Consider the following 12,989-nt stretch of genomic DNA (forward strand, 5'->3'; position numbering starts at 1 on the left):
CTTGGGCCCAGGGGAGCTGACAATCACAGGGCTGCCCTCTACGGTGATGGTGCCAGAAGGTGACACGGCCAGGCTGCTGTGTGCGGTGGCGGGCGAAAGCGTGACCATCAGATGGTCCAGGTAAGGCTCTGCTCCAGGCCGGCCTGGCCCTCAGGCCCTCGTACCTGAGGGGGTACAGCCCAGAGGGGGTGCACCTTCCTGCAGGACGCTGCAGTCACCACTGCCCCCACCCCTTATTCTTCCACTCCCGCCTCCCGGCCTGGTGTCAGGGAAGGGGAGGCTTCCGACACACGGAAGCCCCCTGGGACTGCTCTTTTCTGTTGGTCGGGCTACCCCGGGTTTCTCAACCTCGGCACTGTTGAGATTTTGGGCTGACGTGTTCATCTGTTGGGGTGCGCTGGAGGACGTCTCGCAGCATCCAGGCCGTCTGCCTGCTGGATGCCGGCGGTGCTCCCTCCTAAGTCATGGCGATAAAAAGCCTCCAGATGTTGCCAAATGTTTCCTGGGTGACAGAATCTCCACTGGCGTTGGGAAACCCTGGGCTGCACACAGCTTTGAGGACTTCAGTGGTCTTTTGCCCCAAATCTGTTGGTCTTTTATTCATTCAGCGGTTTTTTGCCCACTTCCTCCTTGCAATATGTCAGGATTGGGCTAGGCTCTGGGGATCCTGGGGTAATTTGAGCCCCCCAGAAACTCCCAGGCAGGAGATGGCCCAGTGTCCCCCAGGCTCCAGAGGTTTGCCCTAAGTGCGTCTGTGCACAGTGGGGTGAGGTTGTCTCCTGTCTGGGAGAATGGATGAAGGGAAGGATGTTCTTGGTCAAGCCTCAGCGGTGAGTATTGGAGCGATGATGCCAGGATGGGAATGGGCCCGCACACTGGCAGGAGCGGTGAGGGTCACGGAGGTCGGCTGCTTCTCTGTGGCCTTGATGCCAGGGAAGGTGGTGGGAGCCAGGGAAGGTGGTGGGAGCCTCTGCAGGCTTCTCAGCTGGTGCTCTCAGCCGGCCCTGCCCTGATCAGCTGTGGCTGTGATTATCCTATCAGGCCTGGATCTTCCCAGCAGCAAACATGCTCAGGACACCCCTCTTCAAAACAAACAAACATAAACACACCCTCCTCTGGCCCAGTGTTTCCCTGCAGTGGGGTCCTATATCGCGTCCCCTTCATGCATGGCTGTTTACATTGTCTCGGTCTGCTCACCTCCCTGCTGCCAGCTCAGCCCTTGCCCCGGGGCCTCTCCTCCACCCCCGCACCCCCATGCCAGGGACACTGCCCTGACCGAGGTCACCAGTACCTCCCTGTTCCTCAGTCCTTGAACAGACTCAGTCCCACATGACCTGCAGTCTCCTTCCTGCTTCTCCAGCTGCTGCTTCTCTTTTCCTGGCCCGCTCATCACATCCCTCTCTCTGAGAGGCTGGTGTACCTTGAGGTCTGTCCTTGGTCCTCGGTCCTCGGCTTTTCTCTCTCTCACTTCACCTTGAGTAGCCCTGTAGACATGAAGTTTCCAGGACCATCAGTGCTGAGACACTACCTGGGTCCAGACCTCAAATCTGATGCCTCCTGGTGTCTCACAGCACCCGAAATGCAAAATGGGGGAAAATAACCTCACCATTCACTCCTCATCCTGCCCTGGACCTCCCCGCAGTGGAGGGGCACCACCACTGCCCAGTAACCAAGCTAGGAACCTGCTACCCTTGATCTTTTCTTCTCCCCCACCTCCCACCTCTGACCCTCACCCAGGTCCCTTTGCTTTACTGTCTCGTCAACCTGTGTGCACACCTGCGGCAGCCACTCACCTGGCCTCTGCCCTCGGGCTTGTCCCTGCCCCACGCTGCGGTTGGTGATGCTTTCCAAGCACACGTGGCGTTGTCAGTCCTGCTCAGCTCACACCCCTCGCTTACCCCCAGGATCCGGTCCAGACTCCTGACCGGAGCCGTGCGCACCTCCTCCTACGCGCACTCTCCTTGCTCCAGCCGTGGCTTTCCTTCAAACCCCCGAGTCCCCGTGTCCTCCGTCAGCCAGCCGCTCCTCCTCACCCTCAGGTCAGGCCTCGGCCAGCTGTCCTCCTTAGGGAAGGCTCCCCTACCACCTGCACCCCGCCCCACCTCCTTGGAGGCAGGGATGCTCATGTCCTTCATCCCGCTGCTTAGAGGACCTCTGTGGATGAAGAGGGAGAGAGAGACACTCCTGGGGATAAGGGGCAGATCTACACTTAGATCAGCTGGTGTGAGTCCACCTCACTTCCGAGGTATTTTGCTTCGGCGTTGCTGGTCTATCATCTTGGTACCAGACCCATCCCTTCCTTAAGGTGAGGGGCCGCGAAGAGGGAGTCGTTGGCTCTGGAGTGGCCTTGGGTCACCTCCTCCCCCTGGCCCCGGGAGGGCTGGCACAGCTTCCCAGGGCCTGAAGATGAGGGCCTGGACAGCTCTCCCAGCGTCCTCTCCCCTCCAGGAACGGGCTGCCGGTGCGGGCCGATGGCCACCGTGTCCACCAGTCCCCGGATGGCACACTGCTGATCCACAACCTGCGGGCCAGGGACGAGGGCTCCTACACATGCAGCGCCTACCGTGGAAGCCAGGCGGTCAGCCGCAGCACCGAGGTGAAGGTGGTCCCGCGGGGTAAGGAAGGCCTACCCCAGGCATCTGCTTGTCCTTGAGAGCTGGCTGCCTGCTGCAGAATGCGGAGCGGGCAGGCTCTGCAGTCCAAGGGACTCAACTCCAAATCCTGCCTCACCTTGCCAGTTCCTGGTAGTGTGACTTGGAGCAGGCCAGTTGTCATGGGGCTTGAAACAGCCCTGGGAGAGAACTGCCAGGGCCTTTCCGTGCTGGTCAGCCTGGATGGTCAGGCCTGGCTGCCTCCTGTCTGTGGTGCTGAGGCTGGAATTGGCCAGGATAGAGGTTGAAGTCTGGTAGAAATGTTGCTTAGTGAGCGGGACTGACAGTGGGCTTCCAGTCTGTGAGCTCCTTCATACAGCGACTGGGACGCACGTCCCAGGGCCCAGCGTGGTGCTCAGCATCACCAGGTGCTCAGAGGCTCAGTGACAGAGTATGTGCCTGCGGGAAGGCGTTGCCTTGGCCAAAGCACCGTCCTGCAGGGGCCACTTTTCACCTCTGTCCTGCCCAGCAAATAGATCCTTAGACGTCTGTGTATTTACCAAACTTACGAGACTTGAGACAGGCCAGAAGGCAGATTTATGTGAGGAGGAGAGCTGTTAGGAGGATCCAGATGGGCATGTTTGTGATTAGCTATAGACATGTCTATCTGGGAAGCTAAATTGTAATCAGAAATGTGGTTGATGCTGAAGTTTGGTGGGGCTCCTCATGTGGTGTGATGTGACTGCCTTCCTGGATAGGACACTATGGCCTCAGTCCAGCTACCTTTCTCCCGCCCCGTTAGATGAGCGTTGCTAATCTTACTTTTTTGTGTGTGGGCGGCAGGCGGGGGACCTTTCTTGATGAGACGCTCTCTCCCTCCCTCCTTTAACAGTGTTCCTTCCATCATTAGGCTGCATGTCATCTGCTGTTACCCATTTAAGCTTTTTGTAGCATTTCACTGCTTGAGGCTGTCTCACTGTGCCCTATTCGTGGTTTGGTGGCATGTTGGAACTGCAGTGTTCGAATCAGGGTGGGGGGCCTTGTGCTAGTCACACTCTGGTGTAAGGGACATACTTCTACTGTGAAGACCTCTCAAGCTTTTTGCCTAAAAGTTTAGGGTGAGAAACAGAAAATATTGTAGGGTTAAAACATGGTGGGGGGGGTCACTCACACTTTTCTAAGTGAGTGGGAATGCTATGGGGCAAAACAGTTACATGCTCACATTCTAGCCATGGTTACTATGTGCCCCAGGGGCTATTATTATCTCCACTTCAGATAAGAAAACTGAGACACAGAGAGCTTAAGTCATATTAATTTGCCCAGAGACCCCCAGCTAGAAGTGGCAGAGCCATGATGGCGCCCAGGCAACCAGCGTGCTTCACCAGCAAGCCCAGCACCTCCTCACCTCCGGCCGTGATGGGTCCAAGGGCTGCAATGGCTGAGATAAAGTTGATACCAAAGTTATGATTTTTAAGAATAGACATAGATGGCTTGCTCTTTATGTAAAGGTAGGTAGTTCGTATTCTTGCATTATCGATAAACCAAGCCTTTATACAGCCGTCCACTTGTTAGGGACGGTCTTTCAGTTGTATTTTGGGAGGAAGCAGGGGAGAGGGCATGGAGTAGGCCATCCCCAGCCCCATGAGGTGACTTCAGGGAGGTGCTGCTCAGGCCTAAGCCAAGCTGAGTCGTAAGAGCCCCTTCCAGAAAGAAAAGGCCACTTCAGTGCTAAGATGAAGCAGCAGGATGAAACTCTCACAGGGATTTATAAGATACTGAAGCTGCCAGTAAGTTCAGAGGGGGAGGCAACCAGCGCTTTGTGCTCGATGTAGTATCAGTGCCACAGTTCACAGCCTGTCCTCCTATCACCTCGCCTAATACTCTTTGCTGTCTCTGGGGGAAGTGGAAAAATTGGAAAGATGGGGAACTAAGTGACTAAGCCGGGGCCACTGAAGGCACAAAACTTTTGAGGTGGGAGGAAACCAGCAGTGAAAGAGAGAACACAGCCTTTGCCGACTCAGTTGTGCTTAGGGCTGACCCTGCTCTCTTTTCTGCCCCATCCAGAGGCTGCAACAGTGTCGTCCAGCTCTTGAGGTCTCAATGGTCAGGGCAGGGGGTTAACTTCCAGAGATGTTTAATCGTCCAGGCAGTCAATATTTGGGAGTCTGTGATGGGCTGTGCGCTGGGCCAAAGCTGCAAAAGAAGGGGAGGACCACTGCATGCTGACGTGAGGCCAGTGACCATGGAGACTGAGAGCCCTCCCACAGCTGTACATACAGGTGTCACAGGGTTACAGAGTGACAGCACCTTCCTTTCTGGGAAATGAAATGAAATGAAACGAAACGGTAGGGGAGAGTTCTCAGCCTACACAGAGCTTTCTTACCACCCTCTCTCCCCTGTTGTCTCGCAGCACTGGCCACCGCGCCGAGGGACCCCGGCAGGGAGTGCGTCGACCAGCCGGAGCTGGCCAACTGTGAGTTGATCCTGCAGGCCCGGCTCTGCGGCAACGAGTACTACTCCAGCTTCTGCTGTGCCAGCTGTTCCCGTGTCTAGCCTCCCGCTCAGCCCATCTGGCAGCAAGGATACAACTCAGAGGGCTGGGAGAAGGGAAGACAGGCTCTCGGTCTCCCCCGTGTGGCTGGCAAAGGGAGTTCTCCGGAGACACTGGCCTCTTCAAAGCTGCTCCAGCTGTTGGGCACCAGCGGCAGCCTCCCTCTGGAGTCCCAGCAGTGTTGGCTTCTCTGACGTACCACACGCGCCTGCTGAGTTGTCAAGAAAAAGCATCTATTTGGATAAGGACACCCTTCACTTTACAACTTGCCTCTAAAATTTTTTATACAGGATCAGTTCACTGTGTTTTAAAGAAAGCTACCAGGGTTCTCACTTCATTTAAAGCTGTGTGGGGAGGTGTGCAATGATCTCAAAGTTAATACCTATCTTCTACGGGAACACTAACTCCTGTTGTGTCAGGGAAGCATACTTTGCTCAAACTAGGTCTCATCTGGGGTCCAAACAGTGGTTCATTGCTCTGGTCCCTCTCGCCCTTCTAGGTAGCATAGCAGCCAGCTTCAAATCCCATCTGTGTGTAGGGTCATTAACAGCATGATGTTTGTGAAAACTGTCGACGAAGTGGAATAGAAATGAAAGGCTCAGTATAGGGATTTGGGGTGAAAGAGCAGCCACTGCATCATTATCTGAGTATGAAAGAACTAGAAAAGCTCCTTCCTTTCATCAAGAGGCTGGAGCCCTCCTCCCGAGGCGGACATGCAAAGCCAAGCCGTGAGGATCGTCTCACACCTGCAGGGAGCAGGTGGGCCTGTTCGGTGCAGTGACCAACAAGGAGCCTCTCCTCCTCAAGCCGGAATCTCTGATGCACAATACTTGCTGCCAGATAAAAACCAGACCGTTGGGCTTCCCTGGTGGTGCAGTGGTTAAGGATCCGCCTGCCAATGCAGGGGACGCGGGTCTGAGCCCTGGTCCAGGAAGATCCCACATGCCGCAGAGCAACTAAGCCTGTGTGCCACAACTACTGAAGCCCGTGTGCCTAGAGCCCGTGCTCCGCGACAAGAGAAGCCACTGCAATGAGAAGCCCGCGCACCGCAACAGAGTAGCCCCCGCTCGCTGCAACTAGAGAAAGCCTGCGTTGCAGCAACAAAGATCCAACTCAGCCAAAAATAAATAAGTAAATAAAACAAAAACAGACTATTATAACAAACAGCACCAGCAGGATTGGGGGGGAACCAATGGAGGGGAGGGCGATGTAATGCAGGGAAGTGGTTTCAGAAATGGTTTGAGTTGGAAGAGGTCATTCTTCCTCTCTTGGAGCCTCTTAATTCCTTGCTGCTAAATCAAGAGGCCTGGTTTCCGTGAGTTTCCGAGTTTCTTTTTCCACTTTAACCTTCTACACATCCTCCAGAGGACTGGCTGGGCCTAGTAACAGAGGTTATTCTGGGACACAAGAAAGACAGGCATTACAGGGAAAGGTGACTTTTTTTATTATCAACACACTGGCTGGGAAAGACAAACAGCTGCATCATGGGTGAGTGATACTTCTTCTTGGTCTACCTCTCATTCAACAAAAGAAACGTGGTGGCACAGGTCTTTTTTTCTTTTCACTTAAAAAAAAATATAGAGGTGCATCCCTTTCCCTAACCATGGCTGGTTTTGCTGTAGAAATTGGAAAATAAGGGCTACTTTCTTGGACTCCCCCGTTCTTTAGTTAAATTAGTATTTGGCAAATTTGTGACACACTTCAGAAGGTAAGTTTGAGGTTAGCTAGCTCTTCTTGGAACTAGTCACAGAGTAGTGGGGTAAGGTTAGAGGTGAGAGTGAAACTCAGTCTAGACCAGTGGTTCTCAACCTTCTTCCATACTGGGAGCTTTTTAAAAAAACTGCACCTGGGGTTCTACTCCCCAGAGATTTTGATTTAATTGGTCTGGAGTATGGGCCAGGCATGAGGATTTTAAAATCTCCCAGATGATTCTAATATGTATTCAAAGTTGGAAACCACTGCTCCAGCCCAACTTCTCAGAATGTGAATCTTGTTAAAATGCAGATTCTGATTATTAGGTCTGGGGTCGGCTGAGGTTCTGCATCTCTAAGCAGCTGCCAGGTTGAAGTCTGCACTTTGAGCAAGAAGACTCTGACATCAGAGACGCGCTTAGGAACAACCAAAGCCTGAAGTGTGGATACAAATATGAATTTTAAGAATATACTAGTCCCAGTGAAAGATTTTCTAGCCATCAACCTAGAAATCTGTGGCGGCAGTAGAATGGAGAGAGGACAAGACCAAAAAGAACCAAAACTCACTTGCTAATAAAGAAAAGGGGAAAGAATAGCCCTTCATGGCCAAAAGCTTCTACCACGAACATTTATTTCTGTTAAAGCAGATTATAAATTCTCATCAGTACAAATATATATAACTTACATTTGATTGTAAGGCCAACGTTCAAAAGTAAAAATGAGATGGGATCTCATGTTGTTACCAGAGGTCAAGTGGCTGCAACTGGCAAATGGGATGTTCTGCTCACCTGGAGGGAGAGGGATGGACACCCCCCCCGACATGCACCCGCACCCGCAGTGCTAATAAAACTAGAACCTCCAAAACCCACAAAACTTACGTAAAGGACGAGGCAAAACCCACCAAGCCCTACACGACAAACCAACACAGTAACCTGTGTTCCCGTCTACGGATAGGATTATGTCATTGTCACCTTAGTGTTAAAACAAAGTAAAGGATTAACATAAGGAAACTGCAGCAATGTACAGAAGAAAATACATATTCTCTATTTAGATCGATTCCATTAAAATAATGACATTAGAATTTCTTTGTAGGCTTAAAACCAGGACAATACTGCTCACCGTTTATTTAAAACTACAACCTCGTTGACTGTATTGGTCATAAGCATGATTGTTGCAATGTGCTACTTACAGTAAATGATACCAAGTAAGCTAAGGATCCCGTCTGCAACTTCCAACTCTTCCTCTTTTTACTTCAATAGGCATAGTGATAAATCAATCTTATGTACAATTTCTTACAGCTAACCCTTTACCTTTGGCAAGATTACTTACAACTCATACAACTTTTTAATAGTGAGAACTATTTAAAATATCCTAAATGCATAAAAATAAAGATTTTGGCTTTTTGATATACATTTATAATATTTATTCTTACTCAAAATGGAAGCTCAACTTTACCCCTAAAATATAGCTCTGCCGGGCGGCTCCTGATGTGCCCTCCTGGGAGTTCTGGCAGCACAGCCTGCCTCTTGTCCCCAGCCCAAGCACAGGCCACCCTGTTTTTGATCTTTAAGACAGGCCAGTACTGAGACAGGAGGCAGGTGAATGGCCTGAAAGACAAAGGGAGATCGTTTTGCTTCCCGTTGTGTTTTATATTCCAGTAAATGTGCTTTGAATACAGGTTCCTGTTCAGATACTTCTGCCTCTCTGTTGCCAGAGATTTGTGAGGGGCCGAGGGAGGAAGAGGGGGGCAGAGGGTAACATTTCCTTAACTTCTTTAGTCTAACTGCAAGGCAGCTCTTCTCTAGGAATGGTTTTCTCCACTTTTTTCAATCAATCACCCCTTCAGCACTCTATGCCTGGACATGCTCCTGGGGACCTTTGGGATTAGTGAAAAGCGTACTGGTGTTGGGAACACAAAGTCCCCTTTGCTCCTTTGACCTCCACCCTCCGCCCTTGCCTAAGTACAGACAAAATACGTAAACCATAAGGACAGATTAAAGTTCAATTTCAAAAGTCTTCTGTAAGTCACTGGAGAAAGGGTTGGTGGGGGAGGGGTTAGTACGCTGCTTGGACTTGCTTTCTAACGCGGCCCACTGGGCTTCGAAAGGATCCACTGGGCAGGTGCCTGCAGAAACCTCTGTGTGCTTGTCTCCTGAGGCCAACCTGCCATCGTCTACACCATTGAAAGCTGCAGAACCGTTGAGGTGCTGAGCAGGAGGCTTAAAGAAGGGACTGGCAGTGGCACCGCTTGTCTCGTACTGAGGGAATGTCTGCTGCTTCACCAGGCTGGGAGACTGATGGGGTTGGGCAGCCTGAGGGTGGCCTGCGGTGCCAAACACGTTGGCAACCATCTGGGAGGGAGTGATGCCCACCACAGGCACGTTAGGGGCTGGATAGGTCATCCCGTTAGCCACAGGGTAGGACTGGGCAGGGACAAAGGCTGGCTGCAGGGGCGGGACCACACCCACTGGCACAGGCTGAGAGGTGAGGAATGCATTTCCTTGGAAAGGTGGCGCAGGCTGGGAGATGGCACTGGGTGGAGGAGGTTGGAGAACTGGCTGCAGAGGGGCAGCTGAGGCCTGGGGCTGCTGAGCCCGGACGCACTTGGACACCTCTTCCAACCAGCGGTCGGCCTCAGAGGGAGTGCGTCTGTGACCAGCCTGGAAGAGACCTGGAGAGACAGCACCACAAGATTGACCCCACTCGGTCCCTGGAACCAACGAGAGGAAGAGAGGAGAGAATCAGAATTATTAGGGGCTTCTTTCTTCACCGGATAATCTTGGCTATTTGAATGAGCCTAACGTGGAACAAGCCCCCCAGTGGGATATTCTGTGGTTTGGGTAGGTGGGAGGAAAGTCTCTATTACCAGGTTTTGTGGTAGAACAGGGAGAACCCATGAGACCATGTGGCTATCTCAGCCACACTGAGGAGCTGCTAGATATGGCTCAACTGCATCGAACCAAGGCTGCTGGCTGGTATCAGAACCCATCCCCACCATTGCTGTGGCCTGCACATACTCTAAAGGGCCCGAGGTAATTTACCTTCTGCTCTAACAGAATGAAAAGAAAATAATAAGCGACTTGGTGCCGTACTTTGTGGCCCCTTCCTGGCTTCCAGACCTATGTTGTCTTCCTGGTGAACTGCCTTCAACGTTATTAAAATTTTTTTTTGTTAATAAATGTTCATTATAGAAAAACTAGAAAGTATAGAAAAGCAAATGTAAGGTGCTTTTTGCAGCCTTTTCTGTAGGCCTGCCATCGTAAGAGGCAGAGTTGTCTCTTCGTACAGGCATGGCCACGGATCCACATCCAGGGATAGGCTCTCTTGAGGTAGGGCCCAGGAATCTGGATATTATGAAGCTCTATGGGTGGTTCTATAGTCCTAAGAACTATCAACCTAACCTCTTTAGTTCCTCTCTGACACCATCCTTTCTTTTCTTCTTTTTTCTTTTTTTAACTGGAGTATTGTTGCTTTACACTGCTGTGTCATTTTCTGCTGTACAGCAAAGTGAATCAGCCACACGTATACATATATCCCCTCTTTTTTGGACTTCCTTCCCATTTAGGTCACCACAGAGCACTGAGTAGAGTTCCCTGTGCTATACGGTAGGTTCTCATTAGTTACCGATTTTATACATAGTAGTATATATGTGTCAATCCCAATCTCCCCATTCATCCCCTTGCCCCCTTGGTATCCATATGTTTGTTCTCTATGTCTGTGACACCATCCCTTCTTAGTAGCAGTTTATTTCCAAGAGGGATCATACTTTTCCTAAAAGGACTCCTCCCTGGTTCCCACTCAGCTAAATGGCTGAGTTTTGAACAAGGGTCACTTATCTGATCCCAGAATCCTCACCACCGTCTGTGGTCACCTTACCCGAATGTGTGGCTGCAATTCCCCTGGTAGCAGCATCAGGGGCATAGGCCCAAGGGTTGGTTTCACGCACAGGCATTGCTACGGGTGCTAGAGCAGTATGGGCTGGCTTAGCAGCAAGCACATGGAAGGCTGAGTCAGTGCCATTAGCTACAATGGGAGCAGACAACACCAATGTAGTTAAATTCATGCAGGGTGTACAGGTGGCCCCTTGGAGCTGGGTCAGTCAGGCCAATGTGCAATACTGGTGGAACAGATAAGACAGAAAAGTTGGTGTTGGGATAACCATGCCATTTGCAATGGATACACAAACCTTTTGGCAAAGAGGGAATTAGAGGATGTAATTAAAATGGGTGTACTGATAAAGATGTGTGACTCTTTTAGGAAAATATGTGTATGGAGAGAGAGGAAATGAAGACTAGAAAAACAATTTCAAATTAAGCTGAACAGAGCTGCTTTGTATTACAAGCAGGAAAAAGTAACTACTCTAAGATACAGCTTAGCCTTTGGCATAATGATACAGATAAAGTATTTTCTTCTCCTACCACTATTCCAAAAGGTCCAATTATGCCAACAAGAACAACAACGAGTAAATACAGTAATTCCTTATTATGTGCTAGGCACGATGCTAACAGTACTTTACTGTGCATCATCTCAGTTAATTCTCTCAAAACCCCCATATGACAGATGAGAAAAACCAAACTTGGTGTATGTTTTCATATGCTTAATAATTTTTTAATTTGCTACAGAATTAATTTCATCTTTTTTAAAGGTTTTTTTCCCCTCAGTAATGTTTGTAATATCTCAAGGCACCTACTGTTCTTTCCTGTCTCCCTTTATTAAAATCTCCTAACCCTTGCTCCTTTACTCCAGACATCTATTCCATCACTTTCTATTCCTTAGCCTAGCTCTCTATATTTCATATGGAACAGACAAGCAGGCACCTTCTCCTGCCCTACACCAATCAGTCCCTCTTTAGCACTCAGCGACTATGCTTATGGCATTGGTATGATTTACCCAGGGCTTGCCTAAAAGACTAGCTTATCCACACACTGAGAGTCCCTTAAAGGCAGGGAAAGGACTATATTCTATTCAGTTTTGTACACCCACTGCCCTGTAAATAGACACAGAGTAAGTAGAATGTAACAGGAAGTATATTCAGAAAGACCTGGGTTTAAATCCTGGCTGTGTGACTTGGGCAATTTACTTAACCTCTCTGAGCCTCATTTTCCTTATCTGTGATGCCCACCTCAAAGGGTTGTTGTGAGGATTAAATGAGATGAAAAAATGCATGAGTCCTTACCATGGTGTATGTGGCAGACACTGTGCTAAGTGCCCAATAAATTGTGCCTATTATTATTGGTAGTATAAATATTTGTTAGATGAAATGAAAAGCCACTTGGTGCACATGACTATTAAGGTTTTTTTTTTTTTTTTTTTTTTTTAAAGAGACTCCCTCCTAGAGGAAAAGCATGCTGTAGCTTTTCAATAAGAGCAGGCAAAAAACGTCTCCACAGAAAAACTTTTTCTGAGCTCTCTCCCAAAAGAAATGAAGAAAGATCAATTATAGGAGCTCAAATTCTAAAAGTCTGTAATTTATGTTATACAGACTCTTTGCTGACCTTTGAGTCAATACCAACTATTAATTCAGTATCTCTGAAAATAACAACTTTTACTAATTCTTCAATGCCACAAAGGCTAATTTTAGGATACTTGTTATGGAAAATGAAATGAACTGAAGTACCTTTTTCTTTATGGGCCTCTTGTGACAGGGTAGAGACTAGATGAGTCCAGTCTTGGCACCACTGATATTTTGGGCCAGATTGTTCTTTGTTGTGAGGGTGGCTATTGTGTACACTGAAGGATGTTTACTGCCATCCCTGGCCTCTACCAGGATGCCAACAGTAAGCACCCACTACCACACTGTGAAACCCAAAAAACGTCTCCAGATGATGGATACCGAATTTTCCCTGAGGGGTCAAAATCACCCCAGGTTGAGAACCACTGTGCTAAAGAAAGCATAAGGCTAGAACCAACTCTGATGACTGCTGTTTCTGCAGAACCGGCTGGATACTCTGACTCTTAACAGTTAAGTAGCAAATAAAGCAGTGGGTTGGGACTATAGATGCTCCTGACAGAATGGGATGAAAGATGGGTAGGTACGTGCAAAATGACAAACGCAGACATCTCAGGAAACAGGAAGGGGAACAAAGCACAAAGACGCTGTCAAATAGGGAAATTTAACGATTCTGAGATCATCTCAAACAGGGAAATTAGTGGGTA

The 12,989-nt window shown here is 49.5% G+C and overlaps 2 protein-coding genes across 7 annotated transcripts in view; one reads left to right on the plus strand and one right to left on the minus strand.

The window, feature by feature from the left end:
• The window catches only part of PAPLN (papilin, proteoglycan like sulfated glycoprotein), a 35,910-nt gene extending 27,395 nt beyond the window's left edge, over positions 1–8,515 (plus strand). The window contains exons 26-28 of the mRNA XM_082619468.1: positions 12–120; positions 2,449–2,615; positions 5,002–8,515. Coding sequence (XP_082475594.1) covers positions 12–120; positions 2,449–2,615; positions 5,002–5,144 — 419 coding nt within the window. The 3' untranslated portion in view covers positions 5,145–8,515. The remainder of the gene's footprint in view (positions 1–11; positions 121–2,448; positions 2,616–5,001) is intronic.
• A 148-nt stretch (positions 8,516–8,663) lies between these two features.
• Positions 8,664–12,989, minus strand: part of NUMB (NUMB endocytic adaptor protein) — a 174,798-nt gene continuing 170,472 nt past the window's right edge. For 4 of the 6 annotated variants that reach the window (XM_082619471.1, XM_082619472.1, XM_082619469.1 and 1 more), the window contains 2 exons: positions 10,710–10,856; positions 8,664–9,543 (listed from right to left, as the gene is read on the minus strand). In XM_082619471.1, coding sequence (XP_082475597.1) covers positions 8,828–9,543; positions 10,710–10,856 — 863 coding nt within the window. In that variant the 3' untranslated portion in view covers positions 8,664–8,827. The remainder of the gene's footprint in view (positions 9,544–10,709; positions 10,857–12,989) is intronic. The other 2 variants (XM_082619474.1, XM_082619473.1) reach the window with 1 other exon arrangement.

Source organism: Mesoplodon mirus (genome assembly GCF_964341445.2).
Source record: "Mesoplodon mirus genome assembly, chromosome: 4".
NCBI classification, from domain to species: Eukaryota; Metazoa; Chordata; class Mammalia; order Artiodactyla; family Ziphiidae; genus Mesoplodon; species Mesoplodon mirus.